The sequence below is a fragment of the Bos taurus genome, chromosome 13 (assembly GCF_002263795.3).
Source record: "Bos taurus isolate L1 Dominette 01449 registration number 42190680 breed Hereford chromosome 13, ARS-UCD2.0, whole genome shotgun sequence".
NCBI classification, from domain to species: domain Eukaryota; kingdom Metazoa; phylum Chordata; class Mammalia; order Artiodactyla; family Bovidae; genus Bos; species Bos taurus.
In genome coordinates this window covers 42687522-42710783 of record NC_037340.1, presented here as the reverse complement: position 1 = coordinate 42710783, position 23262 = coordinate 42687522, and the positions used below count along the sequence as shown (strand labels likewise).

The 23262-nt window shown below is 49.6% G+C and overlaps 1 protein-coding gene across 2 annotated transcripts; it reads left to right on the top strand.

The window, feature by feature from the left end:
* Window positions 1-11094: 11094 nt before the first annotated feature.
* Window positions 11095-19689, top strand: VSX1 (visual system homeobox 1). 2 transcript variants are annotated; one of them, NM_174767.2, is given in 5 exon segments: window positions 11095-11557; window positions 13895-13973; window positions 14549-14672; window positions 17105-17285; window positions 18598-19689. In NM_174767.2, coding segments are annotated over 5 exon segments (1098 nt in total). In that variant the 5' UTR covers window positions 11095-11133; the 3' UTR covers window positions 18888-19689.
* The last annotated feature ends 3573 nt before the right edge of the window (window positions 19690-23262 follow it).

Genomic DNA, 23262 nt, shown 5'->3' with positions numbered 1-23262 from the left:
GAGTTTTGCCTTTCCCAGAAGGTCATAGAGTGGGGATCATGTCAGTCTTGGACAGCATGTCGCCTTTTCAGACTGGCTTCTTTCACTGACAAACAAGCATCTGAGTTTCCTCCATGTCTTCTTGTGGGCTGACAGCTCATTTCTTTTAAACACTGGATAGTGTTCTGTCGTCTGGACATGTGATTCTTTGTTTATGTATTCACCAACTGAAGAGCCATCTTGGTTGCTTCCAGTTTGGGGCTATTATGAAAAAAAGTGGCTATCATATTCATACATAGGTTTCTGTGAGGGTGTAAATTATCAACTCAATTGGGGAAATACCAAAGAGCATGATTGCTGGATTGTGCTTTAAGACTATGTTTAGCTGTATCAGAAACCACCAAGCTGTCCTCCAAAGTGACTGCACCAGGCTGTATCCCTAACGAGTGAACAAGGATTCCTGCTGTTTACCCACAACTGTGCAGCAACTGCTGTTGTCAGCATCCGGGATTCCGTCTAAGTGTGTAGGGGCATCTCATCATTATATTAACCTGCAGTTCCCTAACAACCTATGATGTTAACTATCACTTTCATAGGATCATTTGCCACCTGTCTCTCTTCTTTGGTGAGGGGTCTGTGCAGATCTTTTGCCCATTTCTAAATTGGGTCACTTGTTTCCTTTTTGTTGAGTATAAAATGTTCTTTCTATAGTTTGGGTACAAGTCCTTCAAAGATACGCCTTTCAATCTGAGTGCCCCCTCCAAAAAAGAAAAAAAAAAAAGATTCATCTTTGGCAAATATTTTCTCTTAGTCTGCATCTTGTCTTCTCATTCTCTTAACAATGTCTTTCGTAGAACAGACATTCTTAATTTTCATAAATTTCAACTTATTTTTATCTCTCATTGATAGTGTTTTTGTTGGTGTTGTTTCTAAGAATTTGTTGCCAGACACAAAGTCACCCAGGTTTTCTCCTAGATCATTTCCAGGAAGTTTTATGGTTTTGTGCTTTACATTTTAAGTCTATGGTCCATTTTGAGGTAATTTTGGGGTCAGGTGTAAGGTCTGTGTCTCGACTTATTTTTTTTTTTGCCTACAAATGTCCAATTATTATTCCAGTATCATTTGTTGAAAAGACTATATGTTTTACAGGAGGGAGTGGAAAACCCCAGAACTCACCATCTCCCAGATGACAAGTATCTACAGAGCAAGAATCAAAGAGAACAACTTGCACACTAGCAGGAAAGATCTACAACTAAAGACGAAACGAAGGAATCACGAGATGGGTAGAAGAGGCAGACACAGTAAAGACTCATTTTCCAAGCAGGCGACTCACAAACGGGAGGATAATCACAGTTGCCGAGGTTCTCCCCCAGGAGGGAGCGGTCTAAACCCCACATCAGGATTCCCAGCCCTGGGGGGTCCTGCACTGGGAAGATTGGCCCCCAGAACCTCCGGCTTTGCAGACCAGTGGGGCTTGTAAACAGGAGAAATGGAGGGCTGTAGGAAACAAAGCTTGGTGTTAAAGGGTACACACAAAATCATATACACTTCAGGACCAAGTGTTAACATCTTACACAACCATGGTATGTTTATCAAGATAAAGAAATTAACACTGGCACATTACTATTAATTAACCTCAACCTCTATTCAGACTTTTCCCAGTAGTGCTCTTTTTCTATTCTGGAACTCAAGCCAGAATACAACATTGAGGGGATTTTGTTTAATAGAAGGAAAGGATTTGGGTCTGTATGAGGCAGTGTAAGGGTAAATAAAAGTGGATAAAGGGGGAAGAGGCAGTTTTCTCACTCTCCCCTTCTTAAAGTGTCTATTTGGGAGACACAGTGGCTTTGCATCATTTCTCAAACCTTTGGAAAGTAGATAAGTCTCCCCAGGGACTAGAAAAACTCAACTGTAAAATGCAGACACTTCTGTTGGGTCCCACTTGAAATTCAGAGTTGATGTAGCAGCATATCTTAAGGTGTAACCATTTGTTTTTCTGGAGATAAGGAAGCTTTATTATCCTTTTCAGAGGAGGTCAGTTAGGTAAACAAATAGCTGTCTTGATTCCCCCATGGACTTTGAGTCTCTATGCTGTATAAATTGTGTGGGATTTTATTCTGACTTTGTAGTCTCTTTCAAGCTACTTACACACTTGTGTTCTGTTAGCTTGTCCCCCAGTGAATCAGTTATCTTTCTTTCTCTTTCTCTGTGTTGGTTGGATTTTTACTTCCCTAACATGAGACAACTAGAATCAGTTTCTCCCTTAGAAGCAGATACCCTTGAATAAAAATACTATGGCAACTCTATGCCCACAAGCTTGATAACACAGATGAAATGGATCAATTTTTTGAAAGGTACAACTTGCCAAAATTTCTGTGAGAAGAAATAAACAACCTGAATTGGCCTGTACCTGTCAAATAATTAAGTGGGCAATCCATATCCTTCCCAAACAAAAAGGAACAGGCCCAAATGGGTTCACTGTGAACATTTAAAGAGGAATGGACACTAATTCTCTTCCATCTCTTTCAGAAAATAGAAGCAGGGGGAATACTCTTCCTAACTCATTCCCAGCATCACCCTACTAACTTAATGGTGGAGTCATAGTCATAGTGCAGTTGCTCAGTTGTGTCCAACTCTGCGACCCCATGGACTGCAGCATGCCAGGCCTCCCTGTCTATCACAAACTCCCAGAGTTTCCTCAAACTCATGTCCACTGAGTCGGTGACGCCATCCAACCATCTCATCCTCTGTCATTCCCTTTTCCTCCTGCCTTCAATCTTTCCCAGCATCAGGGTCTTTTCAAATGAGTCAGTTCTTCACATCAGGTGGCCAAAGTATTGGAGTTTTAGCTTCAGCATCAGTCCTTCCAATGAATATTCAGGACTGATTTCCTTTAGGATGGACTAGTTGGATCTCCTTGCAGTCCAAGAGACTCTCAATGGTCTTCTCCAACACCGAAGTTCAAAAGTATCAATTCTTCAGTGTTCAGCTTTCTTTATAGTCCAGCTCTCACATCCATACCGGAGAAGGCAATGGCACCCCACTCCAGTACTCTTGCCTGGAAAATCCCATGGATGGAGCAGCCTGGTGGGCTGCAGTCCATGGGGTCGCTAAGAGTCAGACACGACTGAGTGACTTCCCTTTCACTTTTCACTTTCATGCATTGGAGAAGGAAATGGCAACTCACTCCGGTGTTCTTGCCTGGAGAATCCCAGGGATGGTGGAGCCTGGTGGGCTGCCGTCTATGGGGTCGCACAGAGTCAGACATGACTGAAGCGACTTAGCAGCAGCAGCAGCACATCCATACATGACTACTGGAAAAACCATAGCTTTGACTAGACGGACCTTTACTGGCAAAGTAATGTCTCTGCTTTTTAATATGCTGTCTAGGTTTGTCATAGCTTTTCTTCCAAGGAATAAGCGTCTTTTAATTTCATGGCTGCAGTCACTATGCAGTGATTTTGGAGCCTCCCAAAATAGTCTGTCACTGTTTCCACTGTTTCCCCATCTATTTGCCATGAAGTGATGGGAGGAGTAGTAATACTAAAAAGGATAAAATCTGTTAATTTTTCCCAACAAAGGAAATGCAGGGGACCTGGGGCCGAGAACTCACAGTAGGCAGCCAGGAGGCAAGGAGTGTCCCTCTGATCGAGGGCCAGAGGACCAGGAGCAGAGAGAGAGCTGGGAGGGCTCTGTCGGTTGGGCAGTTGAAAGCCTGGCCTGTAACCGCGCTTGAGGAACGCTGTGTCCCAGAGGTCGCCCTTTCCTCTGAACAGACGCATCTCTGTTGCGCTGAGGAAGCGGTTCAGCTAACGCCGGTGCCCCGACGAGGACCGAGGACTGTCCGGACTTTCAGTCGTGCCTTCTCCCTTCCCAGTCCCTCCTCCACTGTTAGTAAAGATCGCACGTCTGGGGCAGTGAGTGCGGTTCTGCACTCGGACCGCTCGCCCAGTGCGCGGCCAGGCCCCGGAGGTCACCGCGTGCGCCCCCGCCTGCCTCGGCCTCCGCTGGTGGAGACCCGGCGCGAACCAAACACAGTCCCGGGGAGGCGGCCCCGCGCACACATCTCCACATCTTCCATCTTCCGCTGGAAGCCATGAGCCACACAGCCTTGTACAGAGACAGAAGGCAGGCATCAAGCGCACAGCCCAGCTCTGTGAGCGGAGGGCGGGTAGCCCGGCTGGACTGCGGTTTTGAAGTGTGTGTTGGGTGGTCCTTCCGGCCCCTCCAGCCTTAGGGGTACTCAGGAGGAGCTCTCAGCCCACCTTCCTCAGACTCGGCCCTGGCAGTGGGGGAGGGGTGGGGGGACGGGAAGGGGAGAGGACCGGAGGGGAGGAGTATTTAGGATACCTGGCGGAGGCGGGGGCGGGGCGGGGGGGGGGGCGCAGCGGAGGAGGGGGGATTGGGGCGGGAGGGGAGCCCCTTGGCGGAATCCTTTCCTCCGCAAATCTGGGCGGTGCGCTGAGTATCCGGCCCACAGGCGCCAGGAAGGCCTTGGTTTTGTGGAGTTCACCGGCTGAAACTCCAATACTTTGGCCACCTGATGTGAAGAACTGACTCACTGGCAAAGATCCTGATGCTGGGAAAGACTGAAGGCAGGAGGAGAAGGGGACGACAGAGGATGAGATGGTTGGATGGCATCACTGATTCAATGGACAGGAGTCTGAGTAAATTCCGGGAGTTGGTGGTGGACAGGGAAGCCTGGCATGCTGCAGTCCACGGGGTCGCAAAGAGTCAGGACACGACTTAGCAACTGAACTGAAGTGAACGGACTGTCCAGGAGTGGGTCCCCTCCCCTCCAAAGCAGACCCCGAGACAAGGATCGGGTGAACTAGTTCGTCTGGAAGGTAAAAGGAGGCACCCCTGATGAGAAAGCTCTGATAACTGAGTGGGATTTGTGGGTCCTCTCCTGATCAGACCCTTAGGGCAACTGTGCGGAGCCCACTTCAGCCCCAGGGGACAAGGATGCTGGGGTATTGGCCCACCAACTCCCAAACACCCATGGAGAGTGGCTGCTGGGGGCTTACCTCCCCAGGCCCCCAGGCCTGGCTGCTGCACTCCTGGGGCCTATGAACATCGTCAAGCACAGGGGTGGGTTGATGGGAAACCAGCAGACAGTGCCAGCATGGGCATCTCATAAGGGGGCCAGGTAAAGCACAGTAAACCAGCAGGCAAAGGAGTGATTACAGTTGTAGGGGGTGCCTTTGGGGGAGCAGGTGGGAGCGAGTGCAGTGGAGGAAGGAGGACCTCCTTCTAGTGGGAGACGCTGTGTCCAACGGGGAACTTGCAGCCCCACCTCCCTGGGAGAATCCTTCTCACCCTGGCCAAGAGTGACTACATGTGAGTCAGGATGGTGATTCTGTGTTCAGTCACTGACAAAGGGCTAACAACACGCTGTTTACTATTAGACAGGTTTCTCAATTGCCAGTAGATGACCGAATGCTTGACACCGGAAAGTCACCCACAGCTCCCACCTGCCCTTAGTGACCTCTCCCCATAACCTTTTGGCTTACATGGCTGATGTCATGCCTCCCCCGCCCCATGTCCAAGAAACACACCTGTTTCCATCTGCTGGTCCCTATGCCCCTGTGGGGGCTACACAGACGTTTCTGGATTCTCTGCTCAGGGATTTCTCAATCCGTGTTCGGCCTGAGTTCTACCGACCTGGGATTCCTGGTGGAGCAAATGGGACTTGAGGAGTGTGGCCATGACCTGTTTTGAGGGGCTGAAGTGAGGGAGGAGCTAAGGAGGCGGGGATGAAGAGGAAAGAGGACAGACATGGGAGGAGTAAGGGCAGAGAGAAGGAAAATACACTTCTAGGGGGCCAAAGAGTTACCTGGTTCCCTACCTGGGATTTCCCTGTTAATCTTAGGACCTAAAGAGAAGAGCTGGAGCATGGGCACCAGAGCCTCCTGCAGAAAACTGCCTGACTCTGTCAGCTTGATCCCTGGAGGAGCGAGTCCCCTGGGAAGGGGCATGGCCCTCCATTGCCTAGTCCTGGGCCCTCCAGGAAGGGGTGGTGGGAGGTTAGTGGTTGACGAAATCTCATGGTGGCCTTGGGGCTGTGTGATGCTTTGCTCTCAGAACTCTTCCCAGGGTTCCCCCTAGTCCTTCAGTCCACACAACCCCAGCCCTCTCTGAGGTCACATGGATTCACATAATGATTGGCAGGTGAGGGAGTTTCAGAAACCAGGAGAAAGAAGATGTTTACTTCACACCTCTCTTCGAAAATAAACCAAAGGCAGCCATGAAGTATGGATTGAAAGTGTGTGTCTGGAAGGGACAAAAGCCTTTGAAAATGATGTCCTAAATGCATATTTGATGATACACAAAGTTGGGATCTATGTTAAGTAATAAGGCACATTATAAGTGAATTAACAGATGAGAAAAAAAAAAAAACCTGCCTCGAGCCCATGGCACCAGGCACTGACAGCACCTGGAGCAATGCAAGATTGAGGGCTTCACAGGACATTAAAGACAAGTCCAATGCTAAAGCTCAGACAAATGTAGGGAACTCCGGACATTGTCGTGTCCCCCATCGTGATTTAGCTGCTTCCAGTGTGACAGTCAGGTTTGGGTCTGGACCTCTCTACTCCCTGCCAGCCTCATTACAGCTCTGCCCTAGTTTCCTCAACCACAAAATGGGGATAGTAATAGCCTTGCTCATTAGAGTTATCACAAGTATTAAATTAATTGACATGTGTCAAGCACTTAGCACAGCACCTGGCCCAGAAGAGATTTTTCTAGCCGGAGGAAGGGAATCTGGGAAGGACTCAGCCAGAGGAACCCTTTGGACAGGACTTCCATGGCAGGGGTCACGATAGCTGTGGAATAAAGATGGATTTGTGGGGCATGGCAGGGCACAGAGAAGGTGGGGGAGATGCCAGAGATGGAAGCCAAGTGCCCAAGACAGGGCTCTTGGATGCAAACCACATCCAGCCAACTCATGCTCCAGAGAAGTTTACAGGATGGCATCACTGTTTTCTTTTTTTCCAGAATAATGGAAGGTTGGAGAGAAAGAGTAGGGCCATGGCAGGCCAGGCCAAATTATGCAGGAAACAGTGAGGGGGCTCCAGGGAGCCCAGAGTAGCCACTGGGCACTCACCGCTGCTGCTGTACAAAACCCAGAGTGGGCTCTGAGCCCCTGGACAAGCGTTTACCTGGGAGGAGACTTCAGGCAACACCCGTAGGGGAGTGTGACAGTGAGATGGAGCCGGTGTCTAGAAGCAGAGCTACAAACCTGGCCTGGATGCATGAGCTTTATGGAGGGAGGCGGAAGGCAGTAGTGAGGGGGCCAGAGAGGAGGGAAAGGGTAGACATGGATGAACACTTGGGTCCAGTTAAGCCTTGGCCTGACCTGTGAGTGGAGAAGGGTTTGAAGCAGAGATAGCTCTGCAGAATCGTTCCTCTGAGAGCAAGGGGGCAGCCTTGTACCACTGTCATTTCAGCCGATCAACCGCTGTGTACGTGGGTGTGCCTGTGGGTGGTGTGGCTCGGATTAGAGGATTTTGTCAGCAGAGGATGGTTCTCCTGACTAGGGGCAAGAGCCTGCACTGGAGTGGGGTGTGGGGCGGGGGACTGGGTGGTGTGGGGTAGGGGAAGCTCAAGAGCTCTGGAAAGGGGCAACCACAGCACTTAGGAAGAAAGCAATTTGGGATGTGATAATTAGTGATAAGGGGGTCCCAGGTAGCTCAATGGGTAAAGAATCTGCCTGGAATGCAGGAAATGCAGGCAGACTCCAGTTCCATGTTTGGATGGGAAAGATCCCCTGGAGGAGGACATGACGACCCATTCCAGCAGTCTTGCCTGGAGAATTCCAGGGACAAAGCCAAGTGGGCTACAGTCCACGTGGTCGCAAAGAGTCGGACACAACTGAAGCGACTGACCATGCACAATTAGTGATAACTGGTGCAGACTCAGCTGGGGGCTTCTGGGAGGCCTGAGTTATCCCACCGAACACCTGGGGTGGTGTTTATACTCCAACTCCTGCTGTCTTTGGTCCTGGACTTCTCAGGGCATGTCACCCCTTGGTATTTTTGGCCAGCAGACTGTAGAGACCAGAGAAAGCCCGCAGGCAAAGATGTGGGGCCTGGGCACTAGAGGAACTGCAGGCTGCAGGCAGAATGGTCAGGGCACAGATGTGAAGAGGGCCAAACAGCGTCGACTACAACAGCCATTAAAGGCGACCAAAAAAAACCCGCAAAGAAGAAGGAGGAGACAGGGGCAGGAGGAAAATTCAGAGGAGCAGAGCCCTAGGACATCTTGGTGTAGATACAGAAATGCTCTTTATTCCCGCCGTGGGAATCCCTCTCCTAGCGCAGCTGGGCTTTATACTTGCAGCCTGGTGAGGGGGCGGCTCCCCAAAGCCTGAGACTGGTTTCCCTGAGCCACATACATCCGGGCCAGCCTCTCGGCCTGGTGTGGGCAAGAGCCCGGACGCCTCCAGGCAGGCGGAGAGAGGGAAGTAGAGCGCACGTTGGTGGTTGGCCACAGACAGCGTCTGGAAACCTTCCCTGGAAAATAATGAGCGGAGAAACCTTTACTGATTAGTTAAATCCTAGATAATCCTGGTTGATGAAGGCAGACCCGGACCCCTTAACGGATTTAGGGTTTCAAAAACCGACTTGGTGGGGGGGTGACCCAGGCGAGGACGATGGAGCGGGCTCTGGCTCTCTCCGCAGATTCGTCTATGTTGGCAGGGGGCTGGGAGGCGCTTCCCTTCCACCGTTTCCCAATGCTGTCGCCGCCGAACATTATCTGGATTCAAGGCACCCGCCAGGACGCCGGGGGACAGTGCAATGTGGGTGGGCTTAGGGCCAGCTCGCTCCCTCCCCGTCTCCTGAAACTCTGGGCGCGCTTCCCTCACTGCGCCAACTTTGGGCGGAGCGCTAGACGCGATCCCCAGGGGCTGCGGCCCTAGCAGACCCACGATCCCACGCAATGTCTGCGGGTGGAATAGGGGCGCAGATTAGCGTGGCGGGATTGCCCGCCCCCGCAGCCACCGTGCGGCGGAAAGGGAAGCGCCCAGGGCTCAGCTCTCCCTGCATCCTGGTCCCTCCCGCGAGCCCCTTCTTGTAGGTGGGGCCAGAGCCGGCGGCAGTGACTCTTCCGTCCAGGAATTCCAAGATCTCCTTATAACTCCCACCCCGAGTCTTTCCTTTGCTTCGCTTTGCTTTCTCGATTTCTCTCTGCGTGTCCGGTGTGAGCGGGTTAATACACCTCAATTTCTCTCATCTGCAAAATGGGTTTTGTAATATCCTTCCTAAGGGGTTGGAAACTAGTGTGCTGTTGGCACTCAGTGGCGGTCGAAATTGGGCTCCTTTCGGCCGGGCTTTTGGTACCCCGGGGGTCCCTGGCCATCTATTCGAGGCCTGCTCTGGTAGGGACTGGGGGACAGAAACTTCGAGACCCCGGCACAGGCCAGCGGGCGCCGTCGGCCCTCCAAGCTGCAGACAGGGTGCACACACGTCCGTCTCTGAGACCAGCCCCTGCGAAGGCCCCAGGACCGGCGACCTCAAGGCCGGTTGTCCCGCCTTCCTGCCCGGGATGTCTGCAGTTGTGTGCATCTTTAGCAGTCTTCCTTAACTGCGGCCCCAAATCCTGATTTACGAACTCCTGCTCTGCCCGGCCGAGAGCCAGAGCATCGTGGTTGGATCTTGTACCCCCAACACTTTCCCCTAAACCCAGAGATAAATTTGGGGAGAAATTCCTGGCAGAGCCCAAAACGACGCTGGTCCCTAACGACACCCCCAGCCCCGAGCGACTCAAAAGACAATTATCCTAAAGGAAAGTTATGGTTTTGCTAATCTCAGTAACAGCTTGCGAGGGGGAGATTTGGGTCTTCTTTTAATAATGAAAAGTTAATGCGCAGCCTTTTGTAATTATCTTTATCGGAAGCCCCTCGCTTAATCCTGGGGTTTGCAGAAGACCCACCCGGGGACGCAGAATTTGCTGGGTTCAGCTCCAGCTCGGGATCCTTCCCGGCTCCGGCTCGGCTCGGCTCGAGCTCGGGCTCGGCTCGGGCTACGCTGGGGGGTGCGCGCAGAGACTCACCGGGCGCCCACGCTGCGTTGGGAGAGCTGCCGCATCCGCCGCTCGCCCTCTCAAGGGCTGCACAGAGAGGTTCGGCTTCCCAGATCCCGGGTTTGAGAAGGATGGACTCCGAGCGATTCGGGTTAGGTGGGCTGGGATTTTCCGAGTGGGAACCAGGAGAGGTTTACCCACGTGCTGCGTTTCGAGACAACTTTTACAAATAAGGGCGCTTCACGTGAAAATCAGGCTTTCTTCGAAAAATTATAAAATCTGACAATAATTTGCTAGCTTCTGTGTAGGGTGGGTCCCAGTAGACACGCCCTATTTTCCAACTTACCTTCCCCATTTAGGGCTCGCCAGATAATATACTGGTATATACTTATAATTTAAAAATTCACTGTTCATCTGAAATTTCGATTTCACTGGACCTCCTGTAATGCAATTTGCTAAACGTGGCTTCCTTGCCCTGGGCCGGGCCAGTCCGCTCAGGCCTGTCTCTACTTCTCCAGCTCCCGTGAATTTTGCGACCCCGGATAGTCCGGCCGCTAGACCGCTGGGGTGGGTTTGGCTAGAGGTGGAGTAGGCACGGATTAAATAAATGTTTTCCACTCCTTTCCCCTTGGGGATTTTCAGGGAAGGCCTTGGCTCAGGCGGTGGCTTTGGAGGGCTGGCGGGGTTCATATTGGTGGTAGTGGGGAGAGTGTGGCTGGGAACGGAGTCCTGGTCTTAATGGGCGACTGGATGCGGGGAGGGCGGCTCCGCGCTGGGCCTCCACCGGGGAATCCACCCGGAAGGGGAGACAAGACTCCGAAGGAATCTGGAACTTTCGGCGTTTAGAGGTTTAGGGAGGGGACGACTCCCGCCGAGAACCGGCGTGGGGTTGGTAGCGGGGATGACTGGAGAGGAGAGAGGGTGCTGATGGAGGGGACCGCAGCTGGGAGGGCGGCGACCGAAGGGAGGGGGGCAGGTGGCGTCCCCATGTCGCGGGGTCCCGGGCATGACGCGTCCGCGCCGCGCTGATTGGAGCCCTCCGGGCGCCCAATTGTATAAAGCGCTCTCAGAGCTGCGCCCCCTCCGCGAAAGTGACGGACGAGAGGGCCCGGCCTCGCTGCCAGAGAAGCCATGACCGGCAGAGACGCGCTTTCCGACGGGCGTGCCAGAAGCAGGGCGCTGGTGCCCGGAGGCCCGTCCACCGGCTCGCGCCCCCGGGGCTTCGCCATCACCGACCTGCTGGGCCTGGAGGCCGAGCTGCCCGCACCTGAGGGCCCCGGGCCGGGATCTGGGTGCGAAGGCCCGGCAGCCGCGCCCCGCGCGGGCCCAGGACTCGGAGGCTCCTGCCCGGCACGCGGAGCCCTTCCGTTGGGCCTCGGCCTCCTCTGCGGTTTCGGCGCTCAGCCCCCTGCGGCTGCCCGGGCACCCTGCCTGCTCCTCGCCGACGTGCCCTTCCTGCCGCCCGAGGGGCCTGAGCCCCTCGCCCCGCGCTTCCCCGGCCGCCCACCGCCCTCGGCCGCCCTCCAGAAACGTAGCGAGAGCGTGTCGACGTCCGGTAAGGAGGCCAGTCCGCGCCCCTACTGTCTCTTCCCTCAGCTCGGGTGGGCAGAGTGACATTCTGGCCGCCCTGTCGGGCCCCACCCCAGTCCCCCAGATCTACAGAAGTGGGGACCCCAGAGCGTAGCCGCGCCGGGAGGCGCATTCTCGCACCCGCACCCTCTGCCACCCCCCCCCACCCCGCCCCCCGCCCTGGCCTCTCCTCTGGGCTTGGTCGCCGCCACCCCGCGGACACCACCACCCGATCCGGACCCGCCCTGGGGTCTCGGCGACCCAGCCTGCGGGGGACACTTGCCGCCACGCGGGGTTCGGCCTCTGGGTGCTGCAGGGGTCGGGAAACCTGGGTGGGCCTGCCTCGTTCATCAGCGGCACGGAACCCGGTACCCGCCGGCTCCAGGAGGGATTAGATGAATTGATTGACGGATTGACAGGCCCTTGACAAGCGCGGGGCGGAGGCCTGGATCTGTCCTCCTCCGGGTGCTGAAGAGCGAGTTTGGGCACCCCGCTTCTCCCTTACTCCCTGCACCGAAGAAGCGAGCTCGCCCATCTTACAGCAGCTGTGCCCAGATCCTCAGAGAAGTCGGTACGGACTGTGGGGGAAAGTGGGGAGCAGTGGAAATCGACAAAGACAGGACGGAGAAGTCGAGAGGTTTGGGGCATGGGGGAAGAGAACGGAGAATTTCAGCAGAGTTCGAGGGAGAACAGCTATGTGATAGTAAACCGCAGAGCTGAGCATCCAGGAGGCTGAATGCAGAAACTGCGCTGGTCTCCACTGCTGATTCAAGGAAGCAGGCGCGGTCAGCAGACACCCACTCTGAGAGGACTTTATTTCATGAGTGTCTACTAGGTGCCAAGTTGCTTTGGTCCTGTCCGGCTCTTTGAGACCTGATGGATGGTAGCCCGCCAGGCTCCTCTATCCATGGGATTCTCCAGGCAGGAATACTGGAGTGAGTTGCCATGCCCTCCTCCAGGGGATCTTCCCAACCCAGGGATGGAACCTGCATCTCTTGTGTCTCCAGCATTGGCAGGGGGGTTCATTACCACCAGTATCTAGCAAATAACCGCCCCCTCTATTAGTTGTCTCACTAAAAATGCAGGCACCGATTTCATACTGTGGATTTTTTTTCCCTGTGAGGACCCATAAAGCTAAGGCAAAATACAACCACATCCTAGCCAATGAGAGTATTTCTCAAGACCAAGACCACTACTGTCTTGAGGAAACGTAATGTGACTGCGAGTGTAATGAAAGTTTCTTAGAGCCACAATAAAAAGGAAAATAAATAGGTGAAACAGATTTAAATACTATGTCTCATTTAATCCAATACCTACAAAATATTGTCATTTTATGTGTTACCCATATAAGAGTTATTAATATTTTACTCTGGGGGGGGGTCTATTGTCTTCAGTCCATTGGATATTTCACGCTCACAGCTGGTCTCAATTTAGACTGGCTCCATAACCTTATGTATTTAATTACATCAGATTGGAGCGCACAGATAGTATAATATCATAATCCAATTTTCTGGTGAACTCATTGATGTAGGAGTAAAACTGATATTATTTTACTACTTTTGCTTTTATTAATTTACATTTAGTATTTTGAAACATATATGCTTTTTAACAACAAACCTGACCGTAGTTTGGTCTTCTAAACTTTCTTTCAGCCTAAATCTTTTGATATAATGGATTTCAAAAGATAAAGCATAGTGGAGTGGGTTCTTAAAATTTTTGATGCGCATCTGTGAATCATCTGGGCACCCTTGCCAAGAATGAGTTTCCCAGGTCCCACTTTCAGAGATTTGAAATTGGTACAGCAGGGCAGGGGGCCAGCTCTGAGGAGGGTTTTGATGTCACAAACCTCAGTCTTCCCCTTGAGAAGTGTTGGCATAATGGCTAAGATGAGGAATGTGAGATGGAAGCAGAAGGAAGGGTATGAATTTGGAAGCTGAAAGGAACAGGAAATGCAATTAGTGTTCAAGTAGCTTAAGCTTCACACACATCTGGGGTTTGAATCCCAACTTCACTGTTGACAACCTTTGTGATCTTGGACAAGTTAATCTCTCTGTACCTTGGTTTCCTCCTCTGTAAAAAGAGGATAATAATAGCAGCTGTCATGGAGTTTTTTTAATTTATGAAGAATAATGTTGATATGCATGGGCAGTCGGCTAAGTGCAGCACTTGGAATACATCATCAGATGTGAAAACTATGATCTTGTCTTGTTAAATATTCACATCCCTGACAAGTTCATAGCTTCAATCCTCAAATTAAAATCCAGAGGGCAAAATGAAAAATGTGCTCACCTCTAAAGTCCTCTTCCTCTCCCTGTGCTAACAGATGAAGACAGCCCTTCTGAAGACAGGAGTGACCGGAAGGCGTCCCCAGCCCCCAGCAAAAGGAAAAAGAGGAGGCACAGGTACTAAGATCCCACATGGCATTCCCTACCCCACCTTCCTTGAGACCCTGTGCCTGAGAAGGTCTGGTCCTGCCTTGGGATGGCATGGGAAAGGACACAGTAGCCATCTGGGAATGTAATTCTGCCATTCCTGGGGGCTGCAGGTCAGTCTTTGTAGCATTTTACCAATGATGATGATTATTTTAAAAAGTTTTTTGCCACACCGTGTGGGATCTTGGTTCCTCAACCAGGAATGGAACCCCCTGCATTGGAAGCAGAGTCTTAACCACAAGACTGCCAGAGCACTTTGAGCACAGCATTATTAGACCCTGGAGCATTTTGAAGACACAATTTTGTGGGCCCTTAAAATAGGTCTTCTTAAAATGAGTTGCTAGAATTTATTGAGGAGAGAAAAAAGGTCCTAAAGAGCTCTGTTTTGCTTGAACCAAACTATGAACTTCCCAGAGGCTACTCATTTGGAGACGGGGCGCCCAGCTCTCATGAGGTGGGCAGAGGTGGGGAGCAGGCACGGGGTCCTCTGAGGCTGGGAAGCCTGGCTGCCTCCTGTGGTCATGTGCCCATGTGCCTCCCTGCAGGACCGTTTTCACTGCCCACCAACTGGAAGAGCTGGAGAAGGCCTTCAGTGAGGCCCACTACCCTGATGTGTATGCCCGGGAAATGCTGGCCATGAAGACTGAACTCCCCGAAGACCGAATACAGGTGCAGGGGCCCCCTCTCCTCCCAAAGATACCCAGAGACCACGCTGTTCTCACACGCAGCGAGTCAGCCCACAGCCACCTCTAAACAGCCCCCCCATCCACAAACTGAGGGTCACTTAGATGCCAGAGTCTTCCTTTGTGTTCATTTAGAGAGGATGACCCCTGTAGCTGCCCAGCCTTTTTACCTTTTATTAAATCATTCTTAAAAATTATACAATTTGTGCCACATGTAGAAATTATGTAAAGATATCAATGAAAAAAATGACTATCCATCCACGGCAAGCCTCAAAGAAACCAGTGTAAGTAGCTGATGAGGACTTTCTGCACACCAGCCCCATGCCATATACACACTTGGCCCTGAAATACACACTCACATGCACACAGAAGACTGGTCTTTGTCTTCACGTTAAGCCATCCTATGTCTGACAGCACATCCTCTCCAAGTCAGAAGACATGCCACTCACTCAAGTTTTATTTTAATTAAAAAATATATTTATTTATTTTAATTGGTGGATAATTACTTTATAATACTGTGGTGATTTTTGCTATACATCGACATGAGTCAGCCATGGGTGTACATGTGTTCCCCATTCTGAAGCCCCCTCCCCCTCCCTCCCCACCCCATCCCTCTGGGTTGTCCCAGAGCACTGGCTTTGGATGCCCTGCTTCATGCATCAAACTTACATTGGTCATTTATTTTACATATGATAATGTACATGTTTCAGTGTTATTCTCTCATATCATCCCACCCTTGCCTTCTCCCTATAGTCCAGTAGTCTGTTCTTTACAGCTATGTCTCTTTTGCTGCCTTGCATATAGGATTGTCATTACCATCTTTCTAAATTCCATATATACATGTTAATATACTGTATTGGTGTTTTTTTCCCCCCTATTTTCTTTTATTTATTTATTTCTTACTTTACAATATTGTATTGGTTTTGCCATACATCAAGATGCATCCGCCACGGGTGTACATGTGTTCCCTATCCTGAACCCCCCTCCCACCTCTCTCCCCATACCATCCCTCTGGGTCATCCTAGTGCACCATCCCCAAGCTTCCTGTATCCTGCATCGAACCTGGACTGGCGATTCATTTCTTATATGATAATATACATGTTTCAATGCCATTGTCCCAAATCATCCCCCCTCCCTCTCCCACAGAGTCCAAAAGACTGTTCTATACATCTGTGTCTCTTTTGCTGTCTCACATACAGGGTTGTCATTACCATCTTTCTAAATTCCATATATATGTGTTAGTATACTGTATTGGTGTTTTTCTTTCTGGCTTACTTCACTGTGTATAATAGGCTCCAGTTTCATCCACCTCATTAGAACTGATTCATATGTATTCTTTTTAATGGCTGAGTAATACTCCATTGTGTTTATGTACCACAGCTTTCTTATCCATTCATCTGCTGATGGACATCTAGGTTGCTTCCATGTCCTGGTTATTATAAACAGTGCTGCGATGAACATTGGGTACATGTGTCTCTTTCAATTCTGGATTCCTCAGTGTGTATGCCCAGCAGTGGGATTTCTGGGTCATATGGCAGTTCTATTTCCAGTTTTTTAAGGAATCCCCACACTGTTCTCCATAGTGGCTGTACTAGTTTGCATTCCCACCAACAGTGTAAGAGGCTTCCCTTTTCTCCACACCCTCTCCAGCATTTATTGCTTGTAGATTTTTGGACTGCAGCCATTCTGACTGGTGTGAAATGGTATCTCATTGTGGTTTTGATTTGCATTTCTCTGATAATGAGTGATGTTGTTTTCCTGTGTCTATTAGCCCCCTGTATGTCTTCTTTGGAGAAATGTCTATTTAGTTCTTTGGCCCACTTTTTGATTGGGTTGTTTGTTTTTCTAGTTTTGAGCTGCATGAGCTGCTTGTATATTTTGGAGATTAGTTTTTTGTCAGTTGTTTCATTTGCTATTATCTTCTCCCATTCTGAAGGCTGCCTTTTTACCTTGCTTATAGTATCCTTCATTGTGCAAAATCTTTTACATTTAATTAGGTCCCTATTGTTTATTTTTGTTTTTATTTCCATTACTCTGGGAGGTGGGTCATAGAAGATCTTGCTGTGATTTATGTCAGAGTCACTCACTCTTTTTAAACAATATTTGACACTAATCTTTTGTTAAGATAAAACAGTCCAACAACTGAGGTTAGAAGGGACCATTGCTTGGTGAACATTCCCATCAGAGTAAAAACTGGCTTCTTTGCACAGCGTGGGATACTCTGATTTTGTCTGGTCATCCTTCACTCCATGGAAACTTTGGTAGAAATTGATCCGGATCACCTAGTACTACCAGTCCTGTGATCTGTGAGACAGGCCAGGTGCTCCCAGAGAGGGTAGCTGGCCCTTGCACCCCTCTGTGCTGGGGAGGGGGTCTCCTCCTATAAGCCTCTCTGCTTCCCCTCCCACCTCAATCTAGGTCTGGTTTCAAAACCGGCGGGCCAAGTGGCGGAAGCGAGAGAAGCGCTGGGGCGGCAGCAGCGTGATGGCCGAATATGGGCTCTACGGGGCGATGGTGCGCCACTGCATCCCGCTGCCTGACTCCGTCCTGGGCTCTGGGGAGGGCGGCCTGCTGGGCTCCTGCGCACCCTGGCTCCTGGGTAAGGAAGAAGGCCTTGTGGCCGCGCCGCACAGGCAATGTCCGGGGTCCCTATGATTGGAGGGCCACTGCCAAGCCAAGCAGTGTAAATTTACTCCGATTTTTAAATAATTACAAGGCTTGGACTCTAATCGGTTGCCTTTTCATTGGAACTGTGTAGGCAGTGTGTGGAGGTCCAGTCAGGCCCTGGTTCTCTGAGTGGAATGATACACATTCATTACGTGAAATATGTATTTCCAGTGTTGAGTACTGTCAACCACACAGTTCAGAGCTCATGGCAATAGGAAGCAAGATGGTGCAGGCAGTGAACCTACAGGCCGTTAACCACACGCACCCTGGACTCCAGAGGTCTGGTTCTCTGTCCCGGTTCAGCTGATAACAACCTGCGACGTAGCTGTTCTGTGCCCTAGTTTTGTGCTAGAACTGTCTGCTCTGTTGGAGTTCAAGCTTTGAGGCTGGAAGTTCTGAGAAGCTGGCATCCTTACTGGTCTGTTGGCTATTACCGGAGAACCATGGGCTTGGAGAAATGAGTTATAGACAGCATCCAGGCAAATTAGGTGGAGGAAAACACAAGGCAGAAAGTTAGGATTAGGGGGATGCTCGCAGGGGGCCAATTTTAGGCTGGGGAGGAGGAGGGTTTTTGTTCAGCGAAACTTTTTTGAACTCCTGCCCACCTGAAACTATGCTGGGACTGAAGATATCAAGTTATCTTTGCCCTCAAGGACTGGAGAGCCTGAGAGGGAGCGCTGGGCAGGTCACCCGACCCACCCCTCCTAGCTTACATGGGCAGGTGGGGTGAGCTTACTGAGTCTGCAGGTCTGCGGCCTTACAGGAAAGTGGGCCTCGGGCTGCCAGACACCTGACTTTTTGAGAGAAGCTGGACATCTGGCTTTTGATGTAAATCTTTTGATTTTAAAATCTTGCCAACAAACTTTAAAATAAAAATTTAAAAACCACCACGTCATCCAAATAAGGCATTTGCCCTGGCTGTGCCCAGTGTACAAACCCTAATGTTGAGAGTTACCTACAAGACTCTCTGGTAGGCCCCAGACAGGCACCAGCAATGGAAATTCTAATGGGATTTAGAGAGCAATGACAAGGAAGAAATTTTACTTAATTGCTATATTTAAAGATTGGAGAAGGAAATGGCAACCCACTCCAGTATTCTTGCCTGGAGAACCCCATAGACAGAGGAGCCTGGTAGGCTACAGTCTATGGGGTCACGAAGAGTCGGACATGACTGAGTGACTAAGCACATATTTAAAGATATCTGTTTTTATTTATTTTCTTCTTCTTTTTTTTTTTTTTGCCAGGGATGCATAAAAAATCTGCAGGGACAATAAGGAAAGCAGAAAGTGAAGAAAAGCTGGCAGGACTCTGGGGCTCTGACCACCTCAAGGAAGGTTCTAGCCCCCATCAGGCAGGACCCCAGAGGGGCTTGGAGGAAGGCAGTCCTGTGAGCGGTGTGGAAGACGTGGTCATTGATCTCTCCAGCTCCACACGCCAGGAGACTGATAGAGCACAGCAGGGGGTCGGGGCCCAAGGACGTCCAGACTCTGAGGGGCTAGAGGGGCTCCAACCTGGGAAGGAGGGGGCCTTATGAGACCCTAGGCCTCTACCTGCAACACGCAAAGGCTGGAAATGTGCACATTCCTCACCAGCATTTTTCAGAAGACAAACGTTGTCCAAGACAAATGCTCTCAGCTGGATTTTCTTCTTCCTGTGTCAGGATAAAATGCAATGTCACTTGCTTTAAGAAGACAAATGGTGACTCTTGGAACATTCCACTGCATTCTAGAATGGAAATCATTCCTTGAAGGCACGTGAATCAATTAATTAGATCTAATACTTGCATTCTCTTCTGTAGGTAGAACTTGAGGAGGGAGGATTTCAAGCCCCAAACGCATTCTCACTGCCAGACATTCTGAAGTTTGGTTTAGTAGACTGTGTGGATTCATAGGCTAAGTATGCTGTCCTTACACTGAATCAAAAAATACAGAAGTATTTAATCTACAGAGAATCATATATCTTCATAAACAGTGAAGACCTTGTGCAGCCCCCATATGATTGAAATATGATATTCTTACCTTGAACTTGGCTTTAGACATTTCCATTTTCTTGTTAGACAATGCTTCTGTGTCCCTCTGAGTGTCATTTGATTGGGTCTGTGCGTCTTGGAACAGTTCCTCCAAGGAAGCTCTCTCTCCCTTCCCTTCTGATACAGCAGGGAACCATTTCTGAACAGCTGTTGAATATCTATAAACAGTGTTTTAAGGTCAGATCAGGCTTCTCGGTTTTTTAAAATTTATGTTTGAGAGCACTTTACAGACTTGATTTCGTGAATGTTTCCTTGCCTCTATTTCCTTCCTTTATTTATTATTTAAAAATAAATGTTTTATGGTTTGCTCGGTTCTCATGCACCCACTCTGTCCACATGTTCATCTACTGCCACCCTGACCAAGGGCATCCCCATTTCCTGCCCCAAACTTTATGCCTGAAGCCTTCATGCTTGGCTGCAGCTCTTACCCAGTGTTGCTCTGTAAACTCCTATAAGGCAATGGCTGTATCTAACTCCTTTTTAAAAAAAAAAAAATGTTGTAATAGTTCCAGGTACACAGCAGAGCAACTCAACCATATATTATACATGTATCCATTCTCCCCCAAAGTCCCCTCCCATCCAGGCTGCCATGTAACATTGAGCAGAGTTTCCTGTGCCATAGAGTAGGACCTTGTTGGTTATCCATTTTTAAATATAGCAGTGTGTACATGTTGATCTCAATCCACCTGCAATGCAGGAGACCACCTGCAATGCAGAGACACAGGTTTGATCCCTGGGTGGGGAAGATCCCTTGGAGAAGGAACTGGCACCCCACTCCAGTATTCTTGCCTGGGAAATCCGGTGGAGAGAGGGGGTCGCAAGAGTTGGACACAACTTAATGACTAAACTACCTTCACCACATGTCAATCTCAAATTCCTTAACTATCCCCTTCCCTCCAGTCCTTTCTGAGTTCAGAGTCCAGAGAGAGCTTGCAGCTCACTGATGGGGAAGCTGAAGGGGAAAACGTGCCCCCCAGCCCCCCGAAGAGGCAGAGAGGAAGGAGGGTGGGGACCTTCTACAGATGACTTCCCCCCAGGAATGGGTGCAGCACCCCTCAGGCTGGACATGGCTCTTTAGTCTCTGCAGATGAGAAAACAGAGCCTCTTCCCTGTGGCCTCTTTTCTCATGCTGAGCTTCTCCCAGACTACTGTGGAAATTAAATGTCACCTATCCTTATGGTCGCAGCAGCAAACCACAAGCACCACTTTCTCTCATTCATTCTGGCACCTGGAGATCTCGCTTGAAGCCTGGGCCTGATGGTGGGAGGGCTGATGTGAGGAGAATCTGGAAGTTGATTTCTCTGCCTCCCACTGGACTCACAGAGCAGGCCCCAAGTGACACGGCCACACTTAATCCATTCCGTCTCCTGCCTCCAGCCAGCTCTCGGATTCTTGCCTCCATCTCCTCCTAGTTATCCAGAATTGAGTTTGAGGGAGAGAGCTAGTAACCTGTGCAATTTATATATATCCCACTCATAAAATATTATGCAGCCACTAAAAATAATAACAAGGCATATTTCTGTGGAAACATGTTCATGAAATGTTACTGAGTGGAAAAACTCCTAAATGAATCCCCCAAAGGATACAAGTAGAAAAAAATAGGTAAAGCAGAATAAAAATGCAATAAAGAAACTTAACTGGCATAAAAACGATACAGATAGTAGACAAATTTCTAGGCAAAATTACCTAAAGGAGGAGAAGGCAGGTAGAAGCAAAAGAGAAAGGTCCTAGAGACAGTAATAGAGGCCATTTAAAAAGTATATAAGAACACCGGTGTCGCAGTTTTTTTCAGTCATGGAATGGGAATCATAATAGAACACCCTCGTTCCCGAAGAGAACGGAAAGATGTGAATAAAGTGCGTACCTCCATTTCCAGCATGGCAGAGAAAGAGAAAAATAAATATTGACTATTGTTGCCACTGTTACTGGCACTCCTCTTAGTCTTCAAGGCTCAAGGAAAATACTTGTCATCATCATTAGGTAACAACATGGGACCCAATAAATAAATAATTGGGATACAGGTCAGAGCACCGTGCAAACAGCTGTTTAAGAGCCCCAGGGGCAACGGCTTAACTCCACTCAGTGTCTGCGGGCGCAGGAGAGGGACGTGCCCAACACGGAGAAACGTGCCTTGCCTGGTGAACTTGAACCTGGGCTGGGCCTTCCAGCAGCTGGAGGACGCAGGCACGGTCTGTCCTGACTCCTTCGCCTTTCCTCCTGGCTTGCCCCCCTCCAGAAAGCCACCGGGCACTCCGCAGGCCTCCTCACTTCCCATTGGTCAGAATTACTGTCACTCTTAGGTCTAAACCAATCGTGAGTCAAAGGGACAGAATTCCTTCTTTGGCTTAGGCCAGAAATTCACTGCTGGAGAAGGACATGGCAACTCACTCTAGTACTCTTGCCTGGAAAATCCCATGGACGGAGGGGCCTGGTAGGCTGCAGTCCATGGGGTCGCGAAGAGCCGGACACGACTGAGCGACTTCACTTCATTTTTCACTTTCACTTTTCACTTTCATGCATTGGAGCAGGAAATGGCAACCTACTCCAGTATTCTTGCCTGGAGAATCCCAGGGACAGAGGAGCCTGGTGGCTGCTGTCTATGGGGTCGAACAGAGTCGGACACGACTGCAGTGATTTAGCAGCAGCAGCAGAAATTCACTGCAAGGAGATCCAACCAGTCCATCCTAAAGGAAATCAGTCCTGAATATTCACTGGAAGGACTGATGCTGAAGCTGAAGCTCCAATGCTTTGGCCACCTGATGTGAAGAACTGCCTCACTGGAAAAGACCCTGATGCGGGGAATTATTGAAGGTGGGGGAAGAAGGGGACAGAGGATGAGATGGTTGGATGGCATCACTGACTCAATGGACATGAGTTTGAGTAAACTCTGGGAGTTGGTGATAGACAGGGAGGCCTGGTGTGCTGTAGTCCATGGGGTTGCAGAGTCAGACATGACTGAGCAACTGAACTGAACTGAACTGAAAAATTCATCTGTGGTCCCCAGGCTCCTCTTGCCCTGAAACTAAGTATCCTAGGCTTCTCCCAGCAAAGAAGAAAAAGGAGTGGCCACTGACCAGCCAAGGGTCAGGCTGGCCACAGGCAGGATGTGAAATAATGTAAGTGACACTTAAAAAAGAAAGCAGATGAAAATCCTTTGAAATGTTCAGAGCGTTTATCTTTGGATCGTGCGTTAATGGATACTTCTTCTTTTCATATTTTCTATGTTTTGTAAACTTATGTAAAAATAAAACAGTTAAGATGAATAATATTAAAATGCTAATTCCTCTTTCTTGATTTAGGGCTAAGTATACACAGGACAAGAATCTCATTTAAAAAAACAGCGAAAACATTTTATGATACAGAGTCCATATTTTGCCTGCATCTCTTGTTGGGTCGATACAAGTGCCAAGTTAATAGGAAACACATGGTCCCTTTAAACCCTCATTCAAATCATGCAGCCAATGGGAATCTGACCACTGACAGTAGGAAGGAATTGTTCCCAGCTTTCAAAATTGCTTGCCAGCTGAAATTTTGGCTGTAAAAGCCTAAAAAGGAGATTTTAAAAAATTATAATTTTAGCAAGGTCAATTTGGACGGATTCCTACTATGAACCGGTGTCACCCTGGCTGCCTTTTGGTGACAGGAGCAGTCCATCAGTGCATAAGAAATATGTATGACCCCAGGAGATATTTTCAGAAATGACGGAAGAACAAGATATGGCAATCAGCGTTATTTCTGTGGGTTCACCAGTATAAATACAATAAACTATTGTTCTCGGTGGTCTACAAATCATGTCCGTATTGTCTTTTTTGATTCCCACAACAGGTGAGAAACTGAGCTGCAGAAAAATTAAGTGAACTTGCTAAGCTGATTCTCAATT

What these genes read in the sequence shown, in the direction of transcription:
- VSX1 (XM_059892400.1), top strand. Translation starts at nt 14,631, where the DNA reads ATGCTGGCCATGAAGACTGAACTCCCCGAAGACCGAATACAG. An exon ending in TCCCCGAAGACCGAATACAG is followed by an intron (nt 14,673 to 17,104) that starts GTGCAGGGGCCC and finishes ACCTCAATCTAG; the next exon opens with GTCTGGTTTCAAAACCGGCG. An exon ending in CTGCGCACCCTGGCTCCTGG is followed by an intron (nt 17,286 to 18,597) that starts GTAAGGAAGAAG and finishes TTTTTTTGCCAG; the next exon opens with GGATGCATAAAAAATCTGCA.